The sequence below is a fragment of the Xyrauchen texanus genome, chromosome 11, assembly GCF_025860055.1.
Source record: "Xyrauchen texanus isolate HMW12.3.18 chromosome 11, RBS_HiC_50CHRs, whole genome shotgun sequence".
NCBI lineage: Eukaryota > Metazoa > Chordata > Actinopteri > Cypriniformes > Catostomidae > Xyrauchen > Xyrauchen texanus.
Genome location: NC_068286.1, coordinates 4,707,934 through 4,726,759, shown reverse-complemented (window position 1 = coordinate 4,726,759; position 18,826 = coordinate 4,707,934). Strand labels below are relative to the sequence as shown.

General features: G+C 40.3%; 1 protein-coding gene across 1 annotated transcript; it reads left to right on the top strand.

Moving 5' to 3' along the window:
* Window positions 1–823: 823 nt before the first annotated feature.
* LOC127652042 (B-cell receptor CD22-like) lies at window positions 824–8,919 on the top strand. The gene is made up of 8 exons (XM_052138099.1): window positions 824–1,088; window positions 1,170–1,406; window positions 2,109–2,372; window positions 3,927–3,945; window positions 4,118–4,157; window positions 4,379–4,468; window positions 4,634–4,714; window positions 8,872–8,919. Exons 1-8 carry the CDS (start codon window positions 824–826, stop codon window positions 8,917–8,919), a joined length of 1,044 nt encoding a protein of 347 aa, XP_051994059.1.
* The last annotated feature ends 9,907 nt before the right edge of the window (window positions 8,920–18,826 follow it).

Below are 18,826 nucleotides of genomic sequence, written 5' to 3'. Positions count from 1 at the left end.
AATTTTCTATAGGCAAAGTCAATAATCGCTAACAAGACTTATATTGCATTTTCTCAATTTGAAAAAAATGTCAACATTGTATTTTTAAGATGACAAATAATTTCAGATTGGTTGTGCTCATAGTGTTGCTATGGTGATGTCAGTCAGAATGGCTCCACCACTTCCTCTGATCTTTATATTCATGATTCCTGGTAAGTCATTGCTGTTTCTACACTTAACCCTTGGTTACTGTTCACGTCTTCTTTGACCTGTTTGACATTTCTTTTTTAAATTAAAAATGGTTTCCTTCATCAGAGCTATACTAGGCTTTTTGACTTTTCATCCACTTGCAATCTGAAAAAAAAAAAAAAAAGGCGTGATTTAAATGGTTGCAGAAAAAGTGACACTTGTACTGTGTCAGGATCATATGACCCGCCATAGAAAATGAATGGGTGAGACTATAACACAGAGCATTTCTTTAAATTTTATTTGCCACAAAAAACAAAAAAGATCAGCCAGAAGGCAGAGCACACCCACACAGAAAATATGGGGTGAGACTCTAGCACGCACGCACACACATTTATTATTGACACTGTAATGAGAGCAAAAGAGCATTTTTGTAATGAACAGTAACCAAGGGTTAAAATAATGTTCTACATCAATTTTATTGTATGTTCCATGGATTGCATGGATTGTAAAGCTTGCATAAAGGTAGATTCAGTTGTGACATTTCAATCAATAAGAACATTTCAAAATGTGTGTTCCAGGCGTTTACAGTCATGATGACTGGGGTGTGAGTCTCAACTCTTCAAGCATTTGTGTAATACAGGGGTCAACACTGATAATGCCCTGCACTTTTAAATACCCCCCTGGACATCAGATCACAACAGTGTATTGGATCAAATCATTAGACAATCTAGATGATGATCTGTCTAAACATCCTGAATACAATAAACGAATTGAATATCTAACATATAAATGGCATAACTGCACCCTCAAACTGAGTGATGTGCAAAAGAAGGATGCACACAAGTATTATGTCAGAATCATAACTAATATTACGGATGGAAAATGGGTTGACAAAAAAGGAATGACTCTTAATGTTACAGGTAAACATCACATCAGGTTTCACTCTTTTAATCAGGGGGATACTGCTGGACTTGAATAAGGACAGAGCTCTCTCATTTCAGATCTGCAGGTAGAGTCTCCTGAGAGCGTGAAAGAAGGAGATTCAGTTAATCTGACTTGTAAAAGCACCTGCAATCTGACTGATCGAGCAAGATTCACCTGGTGGAAAAACACACAGTCATTAACTGAGACAAACAGTAAACTCCTCCTGCAGTCAGTCAGAAGAGAGGATGCAGGCAGATATAGCTGTGCTGTACACGGACACAATTTCACATCACATGTTTATCTCAATGTCACATGTAAGTAAATGTTCACTCATTTTTGAATACGTTGGATAATCCAAAGTGATATTTGATATGTGTTTTTCTTTGTAAACTCATATAGATTTGACTTCCTTCAAAATTCACTGAATTAGAATTAGCATTTTAGCTTAGCATAAAGCTGACAATTTACACAAGGTTTATTTCTATTTCTTCTTCTCCAAACGTACTTCTCTGTCTGCTCGTATGAATGTAACGCATCATAAGAAAGTGTTTCACCGCTGTTCAAATGCACTTTGGATCGGAAGGGCTAATCTCTTCAGTAATCAAAATACTTTTGGAATGTAACTGTATTGTAATTACCAATTAATTCAATTGTAACCGTAGTGGAATACAATCACTTACGTATATTTTTATTTTAAATACGTAATCCCGTTACATGTATTCCATTACTCCCCAACCCTGCCCACCAGTAAAAGAGTACAACTGGTTTAAGGGAAGGAATCTTGTAGCATTTAAAAAACCCACAACATTGCAAGGATCGGTTCTGATCACAGCGGAGAACACAAGCGCAAATCCACAAATGAACATGAAGATAAATACTCACATGGTGTCCTTTTAAATGTCCTGTGTAAGTGATAAATTAGTACTTGTGGCAATCGATCACCAGGTTGTTGCTAGTCATTTAAAAAATCTTGTTTGTTTGTTTGGTTTTTTTTATTTCTTTTGAATCCATCTTAGACCCCCCAGAGAAAGTCTCAGTGTCCATGAGTGGATCTGGTGAAATAGTTTTGGGTGATTCAGTGACTCTGACCTGCAGCAGTGATTCAAACCCACCTGCTCACATCTACACCTGGTTTAAGGTGAATGAAAGCTCATCTGTTGGATCGGGACAGAATTACAGCATCTCCAACTTTAATTCCAGTCACAGTGGACGGTTTTACTGTGAGGCTCAGAATGAACATGGATCTCAGAGATCAGCTGCTCTATCAGTCTCTGTTGCAGGTGTGTATCATCTTTATCTTCTTTCTTATTTAGTTTTCCATGAAAAAGACATTCTTAAAACAAGATAAATTTACTTCAGAAGCAAAATTGCATCCGATATTTAGACTTCTTTTCAGAGAATGTATCTTTTAATAACAGTGTATTTTGTATTTTTAAAAGTGTGTATGTTCATTTTCTCGAAATCAGTAAAAACATAGTCGTTTTAAAAATTCAACCCTACACAACATTTTTGGCTCGGACTATCTCTTTTGCTGTGTCTGAAATGATGCACTATACACTATGCCCTCATAGAGTTTTCAAAGTGTACCATCATTTCCCAAATGGAAAACGTAATTTTTTTTTTTTTACTAAACGGAAGCATTCAGCGTTTAACAGCTAACGGAAGTGACGTTTCAAATGCACAAGATGTGTTGCCGCTAGCTTTAGCGCATTAGCTAACATTAGTTCAATATTTGTATCCCAACAACATGCAAATTCACACATCGTGGGGTGATGGTAAAGCATTCAACTCTCATTTGCAAGGCTCTGTCTTCTCTAAAGTTTCGCTAGTTGCTGCATTCTCCATTGTTTACAATTGTTTTGTCAGAACAGCAACACAGTAAGTAACTTCGCCCCTTCCACCTATGTCCAGCAAACTGCGAGTGCTGAGTGTTTGAAGTGTCAAAACAGATTTCACAATCTGTTTTGAAGGTTGAAGAAGTGCATCATCCAGCAGGGCCGTTTCTGAGCATATGGGGGCCCTAAGCAAAATCATTACATTCTCCATTCGCTCTCGGGCCACAAGGGGGCCCCCTATATCTGTCTAATTGAGCCATAATAAATGCCTGAGAATTACATGCAGCTTTTAGTATATTTTTAAAAAAAAGACCTTGCTTAGTGGGGCACCCTGGTGACTCGGTGGCACTAAGTGCCCACTTACACAGCTTATTCTAGGAATGGCACTGTCATCCGGGTACTCATAGTACACTTCTGTTTTGTTGCATTTTCAGTGTTAGCATTGTAATAGCATTACTCACAATGTAATATGACGTAGAAGAGTGTAGAAGTGTGCGGTTTGGGGTGAAACTTTATTCCGAGCAAAAGCAGACGGGAGCATATTCAGACAGCTATTTGAAAACAATGTTTATTTTTGCAATTCCATTCGGAGGTGCTAGAGGTGCAGAAGCTACATAGGTTTTTTGTTTTTCACATTGCTTTGCATCTTGTGCAGTATACTTGCATTTCAAAGTATACTCTTTTGGCTGCAAGCCAAGGCAAACATGGTCGACTCTTGAGCAATACTACTGATTTGCGATACGCTTTAGTACTGTCAACGGCAGCCACATGCTCGGACAATGCACACAGACATGGACAGTCTGCGTATTAGAGAAACTGGACAGTCCACGCTTACTCTGCTAATGACAGTTAATTCGTTTCCCAATCACAGTCTGCAGATTATTTATGTTCATGATCTTGCCATATGGCAGTTGGAGGGAATATAGAAATGTGTCCACCAGCACCTTTTTAACTGGCACAACAACAAAATCATATCTCGTTTTATATCTCTTGGTTTAGGAGGAAAACATGCAGTTTGGTATGCTGTGTCTGGGATAACAGGTGGATGTGGGGGTTTAATTTTTATTTTCATATTAATACACATTCGGTGAGTTGTTTTTAAGATAATTAGAGTTCAAATAAATGACTGAAAGTAATATACATATTTTAGGATTGTATTTGTTTTGAGTTTTATGTCTTTTTTTATACAGGTTGAAAAAACAAAGATCTGTTAACATCAGAGAAAAGCAGGTAAACCAATCTACATCTACAGTTGAAACAGTCATTTCATTGTTATTTATTATTAAAATGGTTCCTTTAATAGTCTGGCTTTTATAGATCCATTAAATCTGTCTGAAATGAGCGTAATACAAAATAGAAATGTAAACAGTTTGAATTCATGTTTAAAATTTCTTCTAATAATGTTACAGAGTAAAATGTGGCTATTCTGTACATCATTCTCTTTTCATTAGCATGTAGACCTGTGTGATAACATTGACGTTGTACGTCTGTCCTCTGAAGATGTGTACATCAACAATCCTGCAGTCAGGGAAGAGTCACATGTAAACATTCATCAGTATTTTGAATATTAACCACTTAATAACTTTTCTCTCTTTATTATTATAATTGTCCCTCAGATTTCACATTTTTACATTCAATGAACCTGTCAGACATAATTGCCTTCTTTGCATTATTGGTGACCACATTGCTCTTCTGTCTTCTTATAGGATGTTAACTCCAGTGAGGACCTATACAAAGATCTGGACAAAAAGTACATGTCATCTGATGACGTGTACAATCTACCAGCAGTAAGTTCATTCTATGAACACACCTAGTTTAAACTATGAATTTTCCACTAGTGAAATATCAGGCCACATTTCAAGGCCAGATATTCAGGGGCTTGTTAAGAATCAGTTTTCATGAGACCTATACCAAATGAACTGTCCTGTTCATTAAATAATGAACAAGGCAAGGAGGAGGCGAGAACCGGCTTGTCATTATAAATAATATTTAATTAATCTCAAAACAAAAATCACAAAAATGAACACACACATGACGGACATGCCCGTAATTCTCTCTCTCTCAAACCGTTGTCACCGGCCGCCTTTATACCTTGCGCGCCCCATCAGGCCGATTGGGGACTGGCCGTGCGATATTCCAGCCCGGCCCCGCCCCCCTCCGCTCCACATATATATATATATACATACACACACACACAACAGTTAGTTCCGGTCCTCAAAACTGATTGGACGAGAGACGTTCCATGAGCACTGATGGTCTGACACCATCAGCACTCGGACGCTTCACTGTGTGTGTATCACTCCGCTTGTGTTCGTGCCTTTCTGAACTAAAGTGTAAGAGCAGTGCAGATCTGTTAAGAGCTATGATTTGTCTTTTATTTTTTGCATTAATTTATTTTTTACATAACATATGTTAGCCAGCAGGTGGAGGCAAAAGATAATTTTTATATGTAATATGAGCCTGTTAGGTGATGTGAAGTGAAGACGCTTCAGGCATTTACATACAACAGCTCTCCATGATCGCTTGTATTAATATTACACTACTAAAGCTAGACAATAGCTTTAAACGGCTTTAAACGAACAACTTCAGCATTACGACTCATCACAGCTGAGAGACACAACAGACTGATTTATTACACAAACTGAAAGCGCTTATCAGACTTTCCACATTGGAGTGGACACAAATGGAGGAGTTTAAAATGGAGGACATTGCGGTTTCTTTAGTGAATGACTCTTGCGCACTGGATACCACGAAATAGGGAGAAATACCCCCGCCTGAACCGCTATTTTTCCACTGAGAAAGCTGATTTTCAGAAAGCTGACAGCATCTCTGCTTGGGTGTGGAAAAAGGTGATCATGCAAGCTCCGTCTCTCTCTCTCTCTCTCTCTCTCTCTCTCTCTCTCTCTCTCACTCTCACACACACATTCACATATCCATCCATCCATCCATCCTTGTTTATCCAATAACTTGTTGGAAACAGCACAAGCCATGATGCTATTTCTGAAGTGAACTTTTTGCATTACTAACAAAGGCTTGGACGCATCATTTGTTTTGAACCAGCAACGGCAGATTCTGATCTTTGTATTTGGTACCATTGCATTTCGTTCAATATATCCACATAATTGTCCTTCCTCCTGATTCCATCTATTATGCAAAGTGCACCAGTCCCTCCTGCTGCAAAGCACCCCCACAACATGATGCTGCCACCCCCATGCTTCACAGTTGGGATGGTGTTCTTTGGCTTGCAAGCCTCACCCTTTTTCCTCCAAACATAACAATGTTTATTATGGCCAAACAGTTCGATTTTTGTTTCATCAGACCAGAGAACATTTCTCCAAAAAGTAAGATCTTTGTCCCCTTCTTGCTGAGCAGCCTTTCAGGTAATATCGATATAGGACTCATTTTACTGTGGATATAGATACTTGTCTACCTGTTTCCTTCAGCATCTTCTCAAGGTCCTTTGCTATTTCTCTGGGACTGATTTGCACTTTTCACACCAAACTATGTCTATCTCTAGGAGACAGAATGTGTCTCCTTCCTGAGGGGTATGATGGCTACGTGGTCCCATGGTGTTTATACTTGCGTACTATTGTTTGTACAGATGAGCTTGGTACCTTCAGGCAATTGGAAATTGTTCCCAAGGATAAACCAGACTTGTGGAGATCCACAATTACTTTTTCTGAGGTGTTGGCTGATTTATTTAGATTTTTCCATGATGTCAAGCAAAGAGGCACTGAGTTTGAAGGAAGCCTTAAAATATATCAACAGGTACACCTCCATTTTACTCCAATTAGAATATCAGCAGCTAATTGGCTGATTGCCTAAATGATTGACTTCATTTTCGGGAATTTTCCAAGCTGCTTAAAGGCACAGTAATCTTAGTGTATGTACATTTCTGACTCCCTGGAATTGTGATATAGTCAAGTGAAAAATAAATAAATCTGTCTGTAAAAAATTGTTGGAAAAATTACTCGTGTCATGCACAAGTAGATGTACTAAATGACTTACCAAAACTATAGTTTGCTAATATGAAATCTGTGGAGTGGTTAAAAAATTTGTTTTAATGACTTCAACCTAAGTGTATGTAAACTTCTGACTTTAACTGTGTATATATATATATATATATATATATATATACATACATAGATAGATAGATATACATAAGTATAGACATTATAGCTGTAATGGAAACCCAGTCTCGATGATGGTGTTTGAACCCGAAGGCAGGTATTTATTGAAAACACAAAATAGGGAAACTGGTGAGTATCAAACACAAGAGTGATGAAAAGAGACCTGATGACAGTTTGTATCGATGTAGGGAGTGATTATCCTTGAAGAGCCACACACACAATTTGAAGGAGACAATGGAGAGGAAATTTGGAGTAGAATTTGTAGATTGACAGGAGAACAGATAAGTCGCAGGTAAGTGAGTCTGTATTTCATGGGTGACCAGACATTGCTTGAGGTGTGAGTGGGGCTTATATTGTGGAACTGATTGACATGGTGATGGAAGGCAGGTGCAGGTGAGTAGGATTCAGGAGAGAGGGAAGGTTGTGTGTGTGTGTGTGGTGGGAGCATCAGGTGAATCTGTGAAATTGCCATCGTTGGCACTCTGCCGAGGACAGCTGAAAAGCATTCATTTGCATAGGTTCGCCGTCTGGTTCTGGGGAGTGAACAGAAGGTTATTGGTGGGGAATAGGCGGATACTACCAAGTGGATAACTTGTCTAGGCAGGCTTTCATTCGGTTGGCAATGCGGATGGAAAGTTGAATGAAGCGCTCAAGCCCCATGGTGTCATCATAGGTGGAGAGATGCAGCCGTAGCCTTGGTTTGCGTCCCTGATGGTAGATGGAGAGGAGAGCAGACTCATTCCATCCACTGGAAGCGGATGAAATTTTAGAGCATAATCGGTGATTGAACTTTTAACCTTGGCAGAGATTATAGAGTTGCTCACTAATGGATGAATCTCCAGCTGGGCATCTGAAAACTTCCTTGAAGAGTTGGATGAAGCTCTCAAGTGACTGAGTAACTGGACAGTTTAGTTCCCAGAATGATTGAGCCCACTGCAATGCTCTTCTTGCAAGCAGAGAGATTATGAAGGAAATATTCCACCACCTTAGTTACAGTATCTGTACAGATAAAATCCCCTGTTGGTCGACGGCTAATATGTATAAAGGCTGGTTCAAACAAGTTATTGTGATAGTGATAGTGAAAAGGACAGGGAATATAAATACATTTCTATTTTAAAACTTACATTGTAAGCATTTTTGGGAACTTAAATATTATTTTGGGCACCTACAGTTAGGAGAACATTTCACTAGCATTCAAGCTTGTTCTCAGCATGCACACCTTTTTCTAAAGTACCAGTTATATGTTTCATCATAGTGGAACCATCTTATAATAATGAACAATGATATAAAAAAAAAGAAAGTTTAATTAGCTGTCTGGCTTTGTTTTAGATGAAATAAATGTATATGGTCTGCACTTATATAGCGCCTTTTTAACCTTAATGGTATTCAAAGCGCTTTAAACTGTGACTCATTCACCCATTCACACACACACATTCATACACCAATGGTGGCAGAGACGCCATGTAAGGTGCTAGCCTGCCATTGGGAGCAACTTGGGGTTCAGTGTCTTGCCCAAGGACATTTCGGCATGTGGAGTCATGTGATTCAAACCACCAACCCTGCGATTAGTGGCTGACCCGCTATACCAACTGAGCCACAGCCACCCCATAATGTATCAGCTAAAATCACTGTTTCAGTTAAAAGAGAAACTTTTAAGCTGCAGTTTAAAGACTTTTTATATGAGCTAGTCAAATTCACAGAATGTTTTAAAAATCCCCTGTAAATGTCCTAAATAAGGGACTTTGACCATTTTAGACATGATGTTTAAGTTACTGAATAAATGATTATTCTGATTTTCTTCCTCTTTCCTGTAGCATGTTCACACTGATGATGACATATACGCCAATGTTGATGCTGTGTAGAGATCCCCTGATGACGTGTGCACTCTCACAGCTCCTGAGACATCAAATATCTTTATTCATCAAGTGTTTGTGCATTTAAAGTTGGATAATCCCTCTGATATGAGGGAGGATTTGTAAAATGTCTGTATTGCTTCCTTTTTATTTCTCTACCAGTGTTTGGCTCTTCTGCATATAATAGGCCTATACAGAATAGTTGAACAACTGTTCTTTTAATGATCTCCTGTTCATCAATTTCAAATCATTGCAAGTTTTTAATTACTTACTTTTTCCTGTTAAATCCCAAATTTTTCACAGCTAAGTATGCACATGTATTTTACTCATTGGAGAGCCCAATGAAAGAAACTGTATGCCTTTTCTTAAAAAAGCAAAACATTTTTTTTTAAATTAAATTAAAAAAATGTGTGAAAGTTTGAGATTTATTCTTGGTCACAGTTGTAACCAGTGGGAAAATATATTGTAAATGTGATCCAGCAATTCTTCCCATAAGTCCTCCTGAGTCTTCTCTTTACTGTTGCACATGAAACTGGTGTTGAGCGGGTAAAATTCAATGAAGCTGTCAGCGGAGGACATGTGAGGCGTCTATTTCTCAAACCAGAGACTCTGATGTACTTATCCTCTTGTTTAGTTGCACATCTGGTCTTCCACATCTCTTTCTGTCCTTGTTAGAGACAGTTGTCCTTTGTCTTTGAAGACTGTAGTGCTCCCAGTGTGGAGTGGAGAATACATGCTGTTACCCAGTTCAGCCACTAGAGTGATGATTATTGTGTGGCATACAATAGGTCAACTATAGTAGTGAAATTAATTCTTGATGGATAGTTAACTCCAAAACTTGTTTAATTTGTGTCTCTTCCATGAAATGTAAAGGGAAATATTTAACAAAATGCAAGATTTTCACTGAATAGTTACTTACATTTCAGTCTGTTCCTTTTATAAAGATATTGTTTGGCTTCAGAAGACCAGGAATACATCGTATTGACTACTTTAAATGGTCTTAAAATAAAGAAATCCTGTTTGGAGCCTGACAGTCCCAGATCTTATTCACTCTAAATGTATTGTATGGAAAAGAGCTGACCATTCTGTAAAGCATCCCTCTTTGTGTTCCACTACAGAAATAAATAAATAAATATCAGAAGCTTAGCAACATGCTAACATCAAGCTTTATCAAAAACAAATGAGTCGAGTCTTCTGTGCGGGACACTAACTGTGTGTCATACAGAGTGTTCAGTCACTTACAAGTTTTTATTTGTGTTTGAATGGTTCCTAATAAGGCAGCTGTCAATGTAAACAGTAGGCAATGACACTTCACAGCGTCAGCAGACAATTCTTGGTGCAGTATGTCTTCAAGATGGCAGGCCTGTGGCATTCGCATCAAGAGCCCTCACTGAGACTGAAGAAGGCTATGGACAAATTAAGAAACAGCTCCTGGGACTAGTCTTTGCTTGTGCCAAATTCCATGATTATATTTATGGCTTTGGGCCCTTATGGTGTATTTGCCACTCTTTACCCTAACGGAATAGAACTGCCCTGGCGCAGCTTATGAGCATTTATTAGGCCCCAGCTGAATCTATTTTCCTATGAAGAGAAAAATTAGAGAGAAAAGGGCGCGGATGGCATGGCCTGCTCCCATATTTGGTACGTCTCCTTCCCCCCCTCAGGGTAAGCACACGATGTATTGGGGCGTCTGGGTAGGCTCCTTGCAGCCCGAGTGCATCTGTGCCTACCCTCATAGTAGCTTGCCTAATAATTTTGACACTTCACAATGAATACACAACAAAAAACTAATAATAATGAAATAATGCATGGATTGATGACACACACACACACACACACACACACACACACACACACACACACACACACACACACACATAATGGTGAATTATGTAAACTGCATATCTGACTGCATGGAATACAGTTCGCTCCCCATCAGTGTAAGTGGGAGTTAAACCTGGTCTGCTTACTATAGCTGAGAATTAAGATGATAGCTAACAGATTGTACATAAAAAATTATACCAAGTTTGCCTTGCTATAAATAAACATTAAAAACACAAATGAAAATTAACTTTCGTTAGAAAGAATGTTTGCTACTGTAAAATGAACTTTTGGCGATATCTTAAAAGGTTTTTTGAAATTTTGCAGCATTTTTTTTCTCTATACAGTTTTGATATGGCAACAAGTAAACAAATGAAGTTTTGTCTTACCAGTGTGTGTGGAAACTTTTAAACCATAGGTGTGTCTCCATCAGTTCACTAGTTCAGCATTCAGGGCCCTGATCAGTGAGTCGGCCATTTTTAGGGCTGTCTCATTCTCAAAATCTCATGGTAGGTAAATCTTGCGACTGACACTCATTATACTGTACATTCCTGCCCTTAAACTGCCACTTAAATGACAGTTTCCGACACCATGAACGCATGTAATTCACCTTCAAGACTCCCGTATCTTGATCACACTGAACGTCTCGGGTTACTTGACTGTAACCCTTGTTCCCTGATAAAAGCGAAACGAGATGCTGTGCTGAATTAGCATTTTGGGAACAACTTTAGGTGTGACCAGCTGTGAGAATGTGTGCAAATCATCAATGAAAATTTACCAGAATTTATAGCCTCTGCCGGTGACATCATTGGATGCACCTGTAGCAGGGCTATAAATAGATGCGTCACAGGTGCATCATCAGGTATTTTGTCTGAAGAGCAGTCCTGTGGCATCCCAGTGTGGCAATGAAGCGCAGCATCTCGTTCCATTACAGTCAAGTAACCCAAGACGTTCCCTTTTAAAAAGCTACACTTATGATGCTGCGCTGAATTAGCGCTTTGGGAATGAGAATACCCAAGCCGCCGCACTGTGGATGTCCGGACCACTTACGGTAGTGTTGTGTGCTCACAAGAGTGCGAGAGGTCTCAGACATGAGCTTGTGATGTCGACTCAAGGACATAAGAGCCCGGAGTGGCATGAACATCCAAACTATAAAATCTAATGAATGTGTGCGGAGAGGACCAGCCTGCCGAATCACAAACATGCTGCAGAGGGACACCTCTAGCGAAGGCTTTAGAAGAGGTGACCCCTCTGGTAGAGTGAGCCCTGCTACCTACTGGCGAAGCTTGACCGCGTGCCTCATAGGCCAGGGCAATAGTGTCCCTCACCCAATGCGACACAGTCTGCTTGGTGGCGGCCGCCCCCCTGTTGAGGCCCCCATGGCAAACGAATAATTGCCCTGACTTACGCCACTAGCTAGTGCGGTTGACATAAGTCTGAAGGGCATGGACTGGACAAAGTCTGTGAAGTCTTTCTTGCTCCGGCATGGTAAATGACGGGGAGCAGAAGGCTTCGAGAGTGACCGGATGTAAGGTCGAGAAAGGAACCTTAGGCAGGGAGTCAGGATGAGGATGCAAAATTGCTTTAGCCATTCCTGGGGCAAAATCTAAGCAGGCTGGCAAGACAGACAGAGCCTGTAGATCCCCAATTCTCTTTAGAGAGGTAATCGCCATAAGAAAACCATATTGAGAGTCAGAAGTTTATCAGATGCTGAATCTAGAGGTTGACAGGGGGTCTCAACCAGACCCTCAAGGACTATTGCAAAGTCCCATGAAGGGGTCTTGGTCCTAGCAGGAGGCCTCTGTCGCATAGCTCCACGAATGAAGCGAGCGAGTACCATCAAGGTGTGGCAAGCCGAAATGGCAGCCACATAGACTCTGAGAGCGGTGGGGCATATGCCTACTGACAATTCTTCCCTACAGAAAGTCCAGAACTGAAGCAATCTGGTAGTTAACTGGATCTAAATTATGTGCACTGCTACAACTTTCAAAGACTTTCGTAGATTCTTCTAGTAGAGGGAGCCCTAGCACTGAAAATGGTCTCGATAACCTCAGGTGAAAAACCAATGTCCCTCAGTTGGTACCCCTCAGCGGCCAAACATGAAGGTTCCACAGCTCGGGCCGGGGATGAAATATTGTCCCCTGAGCCTGAGACAGAAGGTCCCTCCTGTTCGGAATCGCCCGAGGCGAGCCGTCAAGGAGAGACATTATCTCCGAGAACCATACCCTGTTCGGCCAGCGCGGCGCTATCAGTAAGAGGCAGGACCCTTGCTGGCGAACTCTGGCCAAGACTCCCGGGAGCAGAGAAACCGGGGGAAACGCATGCAGATGCATTCTGGGCCATGCATGCGCCATTGCGTCCAGACCCAGGGGAGCAGAGTGACTCGGAGAGAAGTAGAGGGGACATTAGGAGGCGAAGAGGTCCACTTCTGCCCTGTAAAATCTCACCCAGATTTGTTCCACTACCTCGGGGTGGAGTTTCCACTCCCCCATCTGTATATCCTGTCTGGACAGTAAATCTGCTCCCATTCAGGCATCCAGGGATACAAGCTGCTCTGATTAACAGGAGCTTGCCCTGGGCCCAAAGGAGAATCTGCCGTGCCAGTCTGTTCAGCTGGCTTGAACTTAGACCTCATTGATGTTTATGTAAGAGACTACTGCTGTGTTATCCACCCACACCAAGACATGGCAGCCTCTGGAGAAAGTATTTCAGGGCCAGAAATACAGCCATCAACTCGAGACAGTTAATGTAACAACCGAGCTGACGACCCTTCCATTCCCCTTGAGCTGGACAACCACTTAAGACCGCTACCCATCCCGTCAGGGAGGCTTCTGTCGTTAGCAACCTGCTATAGCAAGACGCCCCTAGACTGGGACCCAAAGTGAGGAACTGGTGTCTGAACCACATAGAAAGCATGTGGCGCATAACCCTTATCAGCCTAGGGGATTGGCCCTTGGATGAAATCCCCTGGCTTTGGAGTGGTGGTGGCATAGTTTCTAAAGCACTGAACTGGTAAGCAGAAGGTTGTAGGTTCGAACCCCACAGCCACCACCATTGTGTCCTTGAGCAAGGCACTTAACTCCAGGTTGCTCTGGGGGAATTATCCCTGTAAATAGGGCACTGTAAGTCGCTTTGGATAAAAGTGTCTGCCAAATGCATAAATGTAAATGTGAATGGCTTTGAGCCACAACTGAAATGGTCTTATGTGCAAAAAGGCCCAAAGGGATCACCAAGGACGCAATTGCCATGAGACCTATTAGTCGTTGATGCTGACGAACAGTGCAACCTTGGCCTAGCCTGATTTTGCTCAGGGTGTTCTGAATGGACTCAGTTAGAGCGGGAGACAAATGGTGCTGGCCCCTCCCCCTGAGTGTGGCGAGGAAGGAATTGTCCAAAGGCTTCCTCGTGACTTTTTGCCTCCTGGAACACCGCTTGCTCTGTTAATCAGTCATTATTTTCCTTCTTCTTTTTTTTTTTTAAAGAAAAGAGAAAGAGAAAGGTTTCTGCGCACTGCCTATCAATTCTAACCCCTAACGGAGGAAAGTAGAACGTTTCTGACAGGCTGAATATGCACACACACACAGAGTGATCTGAAGACAAAAGATCTGACGATGCACCTGTGACGCATCTATTTATAGCCCTGCTACAGGTGCATCCAATGATGTCACCGGCAGAGGCTATAAATTCCGGTAAATTTTCATTGACGTGTTGCACACATATTCACAGATGGTCACATCTAATGTTGTTCCCAAAGTGCTAATTCAGCATAGCATCATAAGTGTAGCTTTTTGAAAGGGAACCATTGATGTCTTGTTGAGACTATATACGAGGCCCACCCCAAACCAACCTGCACCCACATTAGTGATCATGAACATTTCTGTTTTTATTTATACATTTATATGATCTGCTTGATCGGTGGGTTGAAAACTGTCAAAGTTATCCGTACACACAGAGCAGCACACAACACACGCAAATGCTTCATTCTTCTGGGTTTCCTTTTTTGCATGTAGCAAGAAGTCTTGAAATGATCATAAAACATATCGTGAGACTGTTTCTCTTCCGTGCACTTTGTCTGTCTGACACATTTGTGCAGAAAAAAGAAGCTCTTGAAACCACTGTCTGTTCAATTTAACACCCCTGTTCTATCTTGAACTCATCATTTGCTCTTTGGGCACTAGCGTTGAAAGATACTGCAACAAGGTAAGAGAGTTTTTAAGTATTCTTTGACAAAGAGTTTGGAATAAGGGTGTGGAAAAAAATACAATTAGCTTTTGTATTGTTCTTTATAAATACCATGAAAAAATACAGAACCTTCTTTAAAACCACCAGTGCTCAAATGATGCTCCGATCAGAGTTCAGAGAATATTCGGGGTTCAATACAAGTTAAGCTCAATCGACAGCATTTGTGGTATAATATTGATTACCACAAAATATACTTTTGACTCGTCTCTCCTTTTCTTAAAAAAAAAAAGGAGAAATCAAGGGACTTACTATGGAAGTGAATGGCAGACAATTTTGGAATGTTAAAATACTCACTGTTTCAAAAGTATGACCACAAAACATAAATAATATGCGTGTAATTTTTGTATTAGTGTGATAAAACTGCTTACTAAATGTTCTGTAAATTTATATTTACATTTTTTAATTCAAATGCTGTCGATTGAGCTTAACTTGTAATGAATTGATCTTTTGGTGGTTGAATATCCCATTGACTTTTACTATTATAATGTTCAAGGCTATATAATCTGATATTACAATGGAAAAAGACAAATGGAGGAAAATGCCAAGCTTGCTTGAAACATGATGTTAGATTGCGTGAACAATGTAGCCACAGTTCAGCAGTTTAACACCTCTGTGCCACCCATGGTGATCTTATCTGAAGTTTGGGTGTTGTTGAGGAGGTTTGACTGAGCACAGCATTATGGGACAAATCGTTCCTTTTTAACTGAGCTAAGATGATTATCTTTTTAGAAGCTTTATTGCTAGTCTTTTACCCCATGAGATGGACTACATGATGATCATTGTTCATGAAATAGAGTCTGATGTGATAAAACTCTTTAATAGACCCACAGTACACAGAAGCCTTTGATGGCCAACACATGAGTTGATACATGGTAACAACGTATTATATAAATCTTCCAACATAAATGCTCATGCTAACATAGACAAACAGTGACGAGTACGTACTATTGATAAGTATTCTTCTATTTTATGGCTGTAAAGGTTGACGATGATGGCGATGATGGTCAGACTGACTCTTCCTCTGATCTCTCTGCTCATGATGTCTGGTGAGTCACTGTTGTTAACTCACTTTAAAGGTGCTGAAAGAGATTTCACACATTACATGTACCATCTATTTGACAGATATCACTGAAATGGGTGTACTGTATCAACTTGTTTAGAAGGGTTTTTCTTGTGTTTCACATTTTAAAATGGGTCATCGGTTTGTTGGTTGAGTCAGCATGACCATTTCTTCTTTTGTGCAACACCCTTCATATCTGCTGAACGTTTCAAACACTCCTCACATTGTGGTCATCTCATCGACTTGCACTCATTATACAGCTACATTTACAAATAACGCAAGCTTTGTCGCTAAGTTTTTATGTTTTTTGTGTTTCAGGGGTTTTTGGTGAAAAGTATAATGTGACTTATGACACCACAACAATATGTGCTCTGAAAGGATCAACAGTGAACATGTCATGCTCTTATAAATACCCTGAGCAGTTTACATTGAATAATACATTCTGGATGAAGTGTAAGACACGCAACGAAATGATCATAAGTTTAGAAGAATATCCAGAGTATAAAGACAGGGTGGAATACATTGAGGACAGACCAAGTAATACTGCCACTCTCAGACTGCACAATGTGACTGAAAAGCGACGAGAACACATATTGTTTCAGATTAACGACTAAAAAAGATACAGAAAGATGGATTGGTTATCCAGGAATACAACTTCAAGTTTCTGGTAATCCACTTCAGCCCTTCATTTCTATGATGTCTTTGACAAGGAAGTTTCCGACATGATCAACAGTAACATTTACAATTGTAGATTTAAACTAAACAAGCTTTTATATTTACTGTTGCCAAAATACTAGACAGTGGATTCCTCCATTTTTTTTCTTCTGTGCAAGACCTTCAAGTTCAGGAACCATGTTGTCACTAGAAAACAAAGCAGTCAGTCTTACATGTACCAACCACATGCCAGCTGATCTACACAGAATTAATGAAATTATAATTTTTGTAGGGGCTTGGAATGTCATGTATGTCACTGGACTGCGTGTCATTATTGGAACTGCGGCTGGATTTGGGATCTTGTTCCTCCTCATCATTGTCATCAGATGGTCAGTTTGTTGCCAATGTTTGAATTATTAAGCTTTATGTTTTGACAGTTTTTCTCTGTTTTGAAATGGATTTTGTGTCAGATTTTTCTGTAGCTCTGAGCAGTGAAATGTTTTTTATATGAAATTGTTTTATGTTTAATTGTAACATTTTGTATAGCCAACTTTTGCAGCAAGGAGTTTAATATACACTGCCTTGCCAAAAAGTTGCATACTTTAATATTTCGTTGGACCACCCGACAACATTATGCAACGTCACAAAATGTATTTCCATCCAGAGTTGCATACATTTTTGGCCGAGCTCCTGTAATGATGATGGGAGAGTTGAAACGGGTGCATCGCTTCTTACCCTGAGGTGCCCATCGCTTTGGAATAGAGTAAATCTGGACTCATCAGACCACATGATGTTTTTCCATTGCTCCACAGTCCAATCTTTATGCTCCATAGCAAATTTAAGTAATTTATTTCTGATTAGCCACACTAAAATGTGTCATTCTTGTGGCCACACAGCTGTTTAGTCACAATCCTTTAAGTTCTCGTCACATTGTGTGTGTGGAAATGCTCTTGATTTAACTATTAACACAGCCGTGAGTTCTACGATCGATGTTTTGTGATGTGACTTCACCAAGCGTTTTAGTGATCTCCGATTTTCCGACCACATTTCTTCATCGAAGCTAATGGTTCACCAATATACTTCCAGATTTGAATAATGGGCTGGACAGTTCTTAACCCAATTCCAGTGATTTCAGTAATCTCCTTAGTTGTTTTTTTTTGCTTGATGCAGGTCATTAATTTTACTCTTCTTAAACACTGTAAATGGAATTGTATGATGGCCAGAAATGGAAGCACATGCAGTGTAGTTCTAGCGGGAATACTAGCAGCTGTACATCATCACATCAATAGCGGGGTAACTCCTAGCCAATCGCATGTAAGCCATTGCTTTATAAGTCCGCTCACTTCCGCTCACGGCAACCTCCACCACCCCACCACCACCAGTTGAGCCCTGTCCCGCACGGGGGTAGGCTCCTCCTCCTATCTCCGGCAGGACATGACGGTTCTGGGTAAAACTCCCTCGGACCGCCGGACAGGGCCTACGCCAAAGACAGAGACATAACTTTCTGTTTTTAATCTATCAAATAAATGGCATCTTAAACTTCACTCAAGCCTGCGTGTCTTCCCGATAGAACATCTTTTCCTCGACCACGGGATACATCTTCTGACATGGTTGTTTAACAATGCCTGGCCTGGCAGTGTATTTAACAATTCTTATATACACTAACTTTTATGCAACATTTACATATTGAAAAGCAGGAATAAAAGAAGAAATGATGATTCTACGGACACCAAACTTAAAAAGGTGCGTAAGATTATACACTATTGTACAATAGTTTGTGCAAACACTGCCTCCAGTGGCCAATAATGCTTAAAGATATGTTCAAGTGCATAAATGCTAACATGAGGGATATATTTTTCATAATTGTGACTAAAGTATTATCGATTGCTGGGTCCATAATAATGTAATGCAGCATTGATTGTGTAGCAGACATCTGCTGGAAAGGTGTCTACATCTGGAGATGGTGATGAGGGACTCTCTGCTACTGTTCAGCGTCAAGATAAAGTTATGAAGAAACCTGACGAGGATGAAATCCAGTATGCCAGCGTTACAATTCACCGCAATGCTACTGAAACCAAGTGAGACCGTTAATCCCAAAGTCCCTTTATATGCCCACATATTTAATCACACATTTTGTGT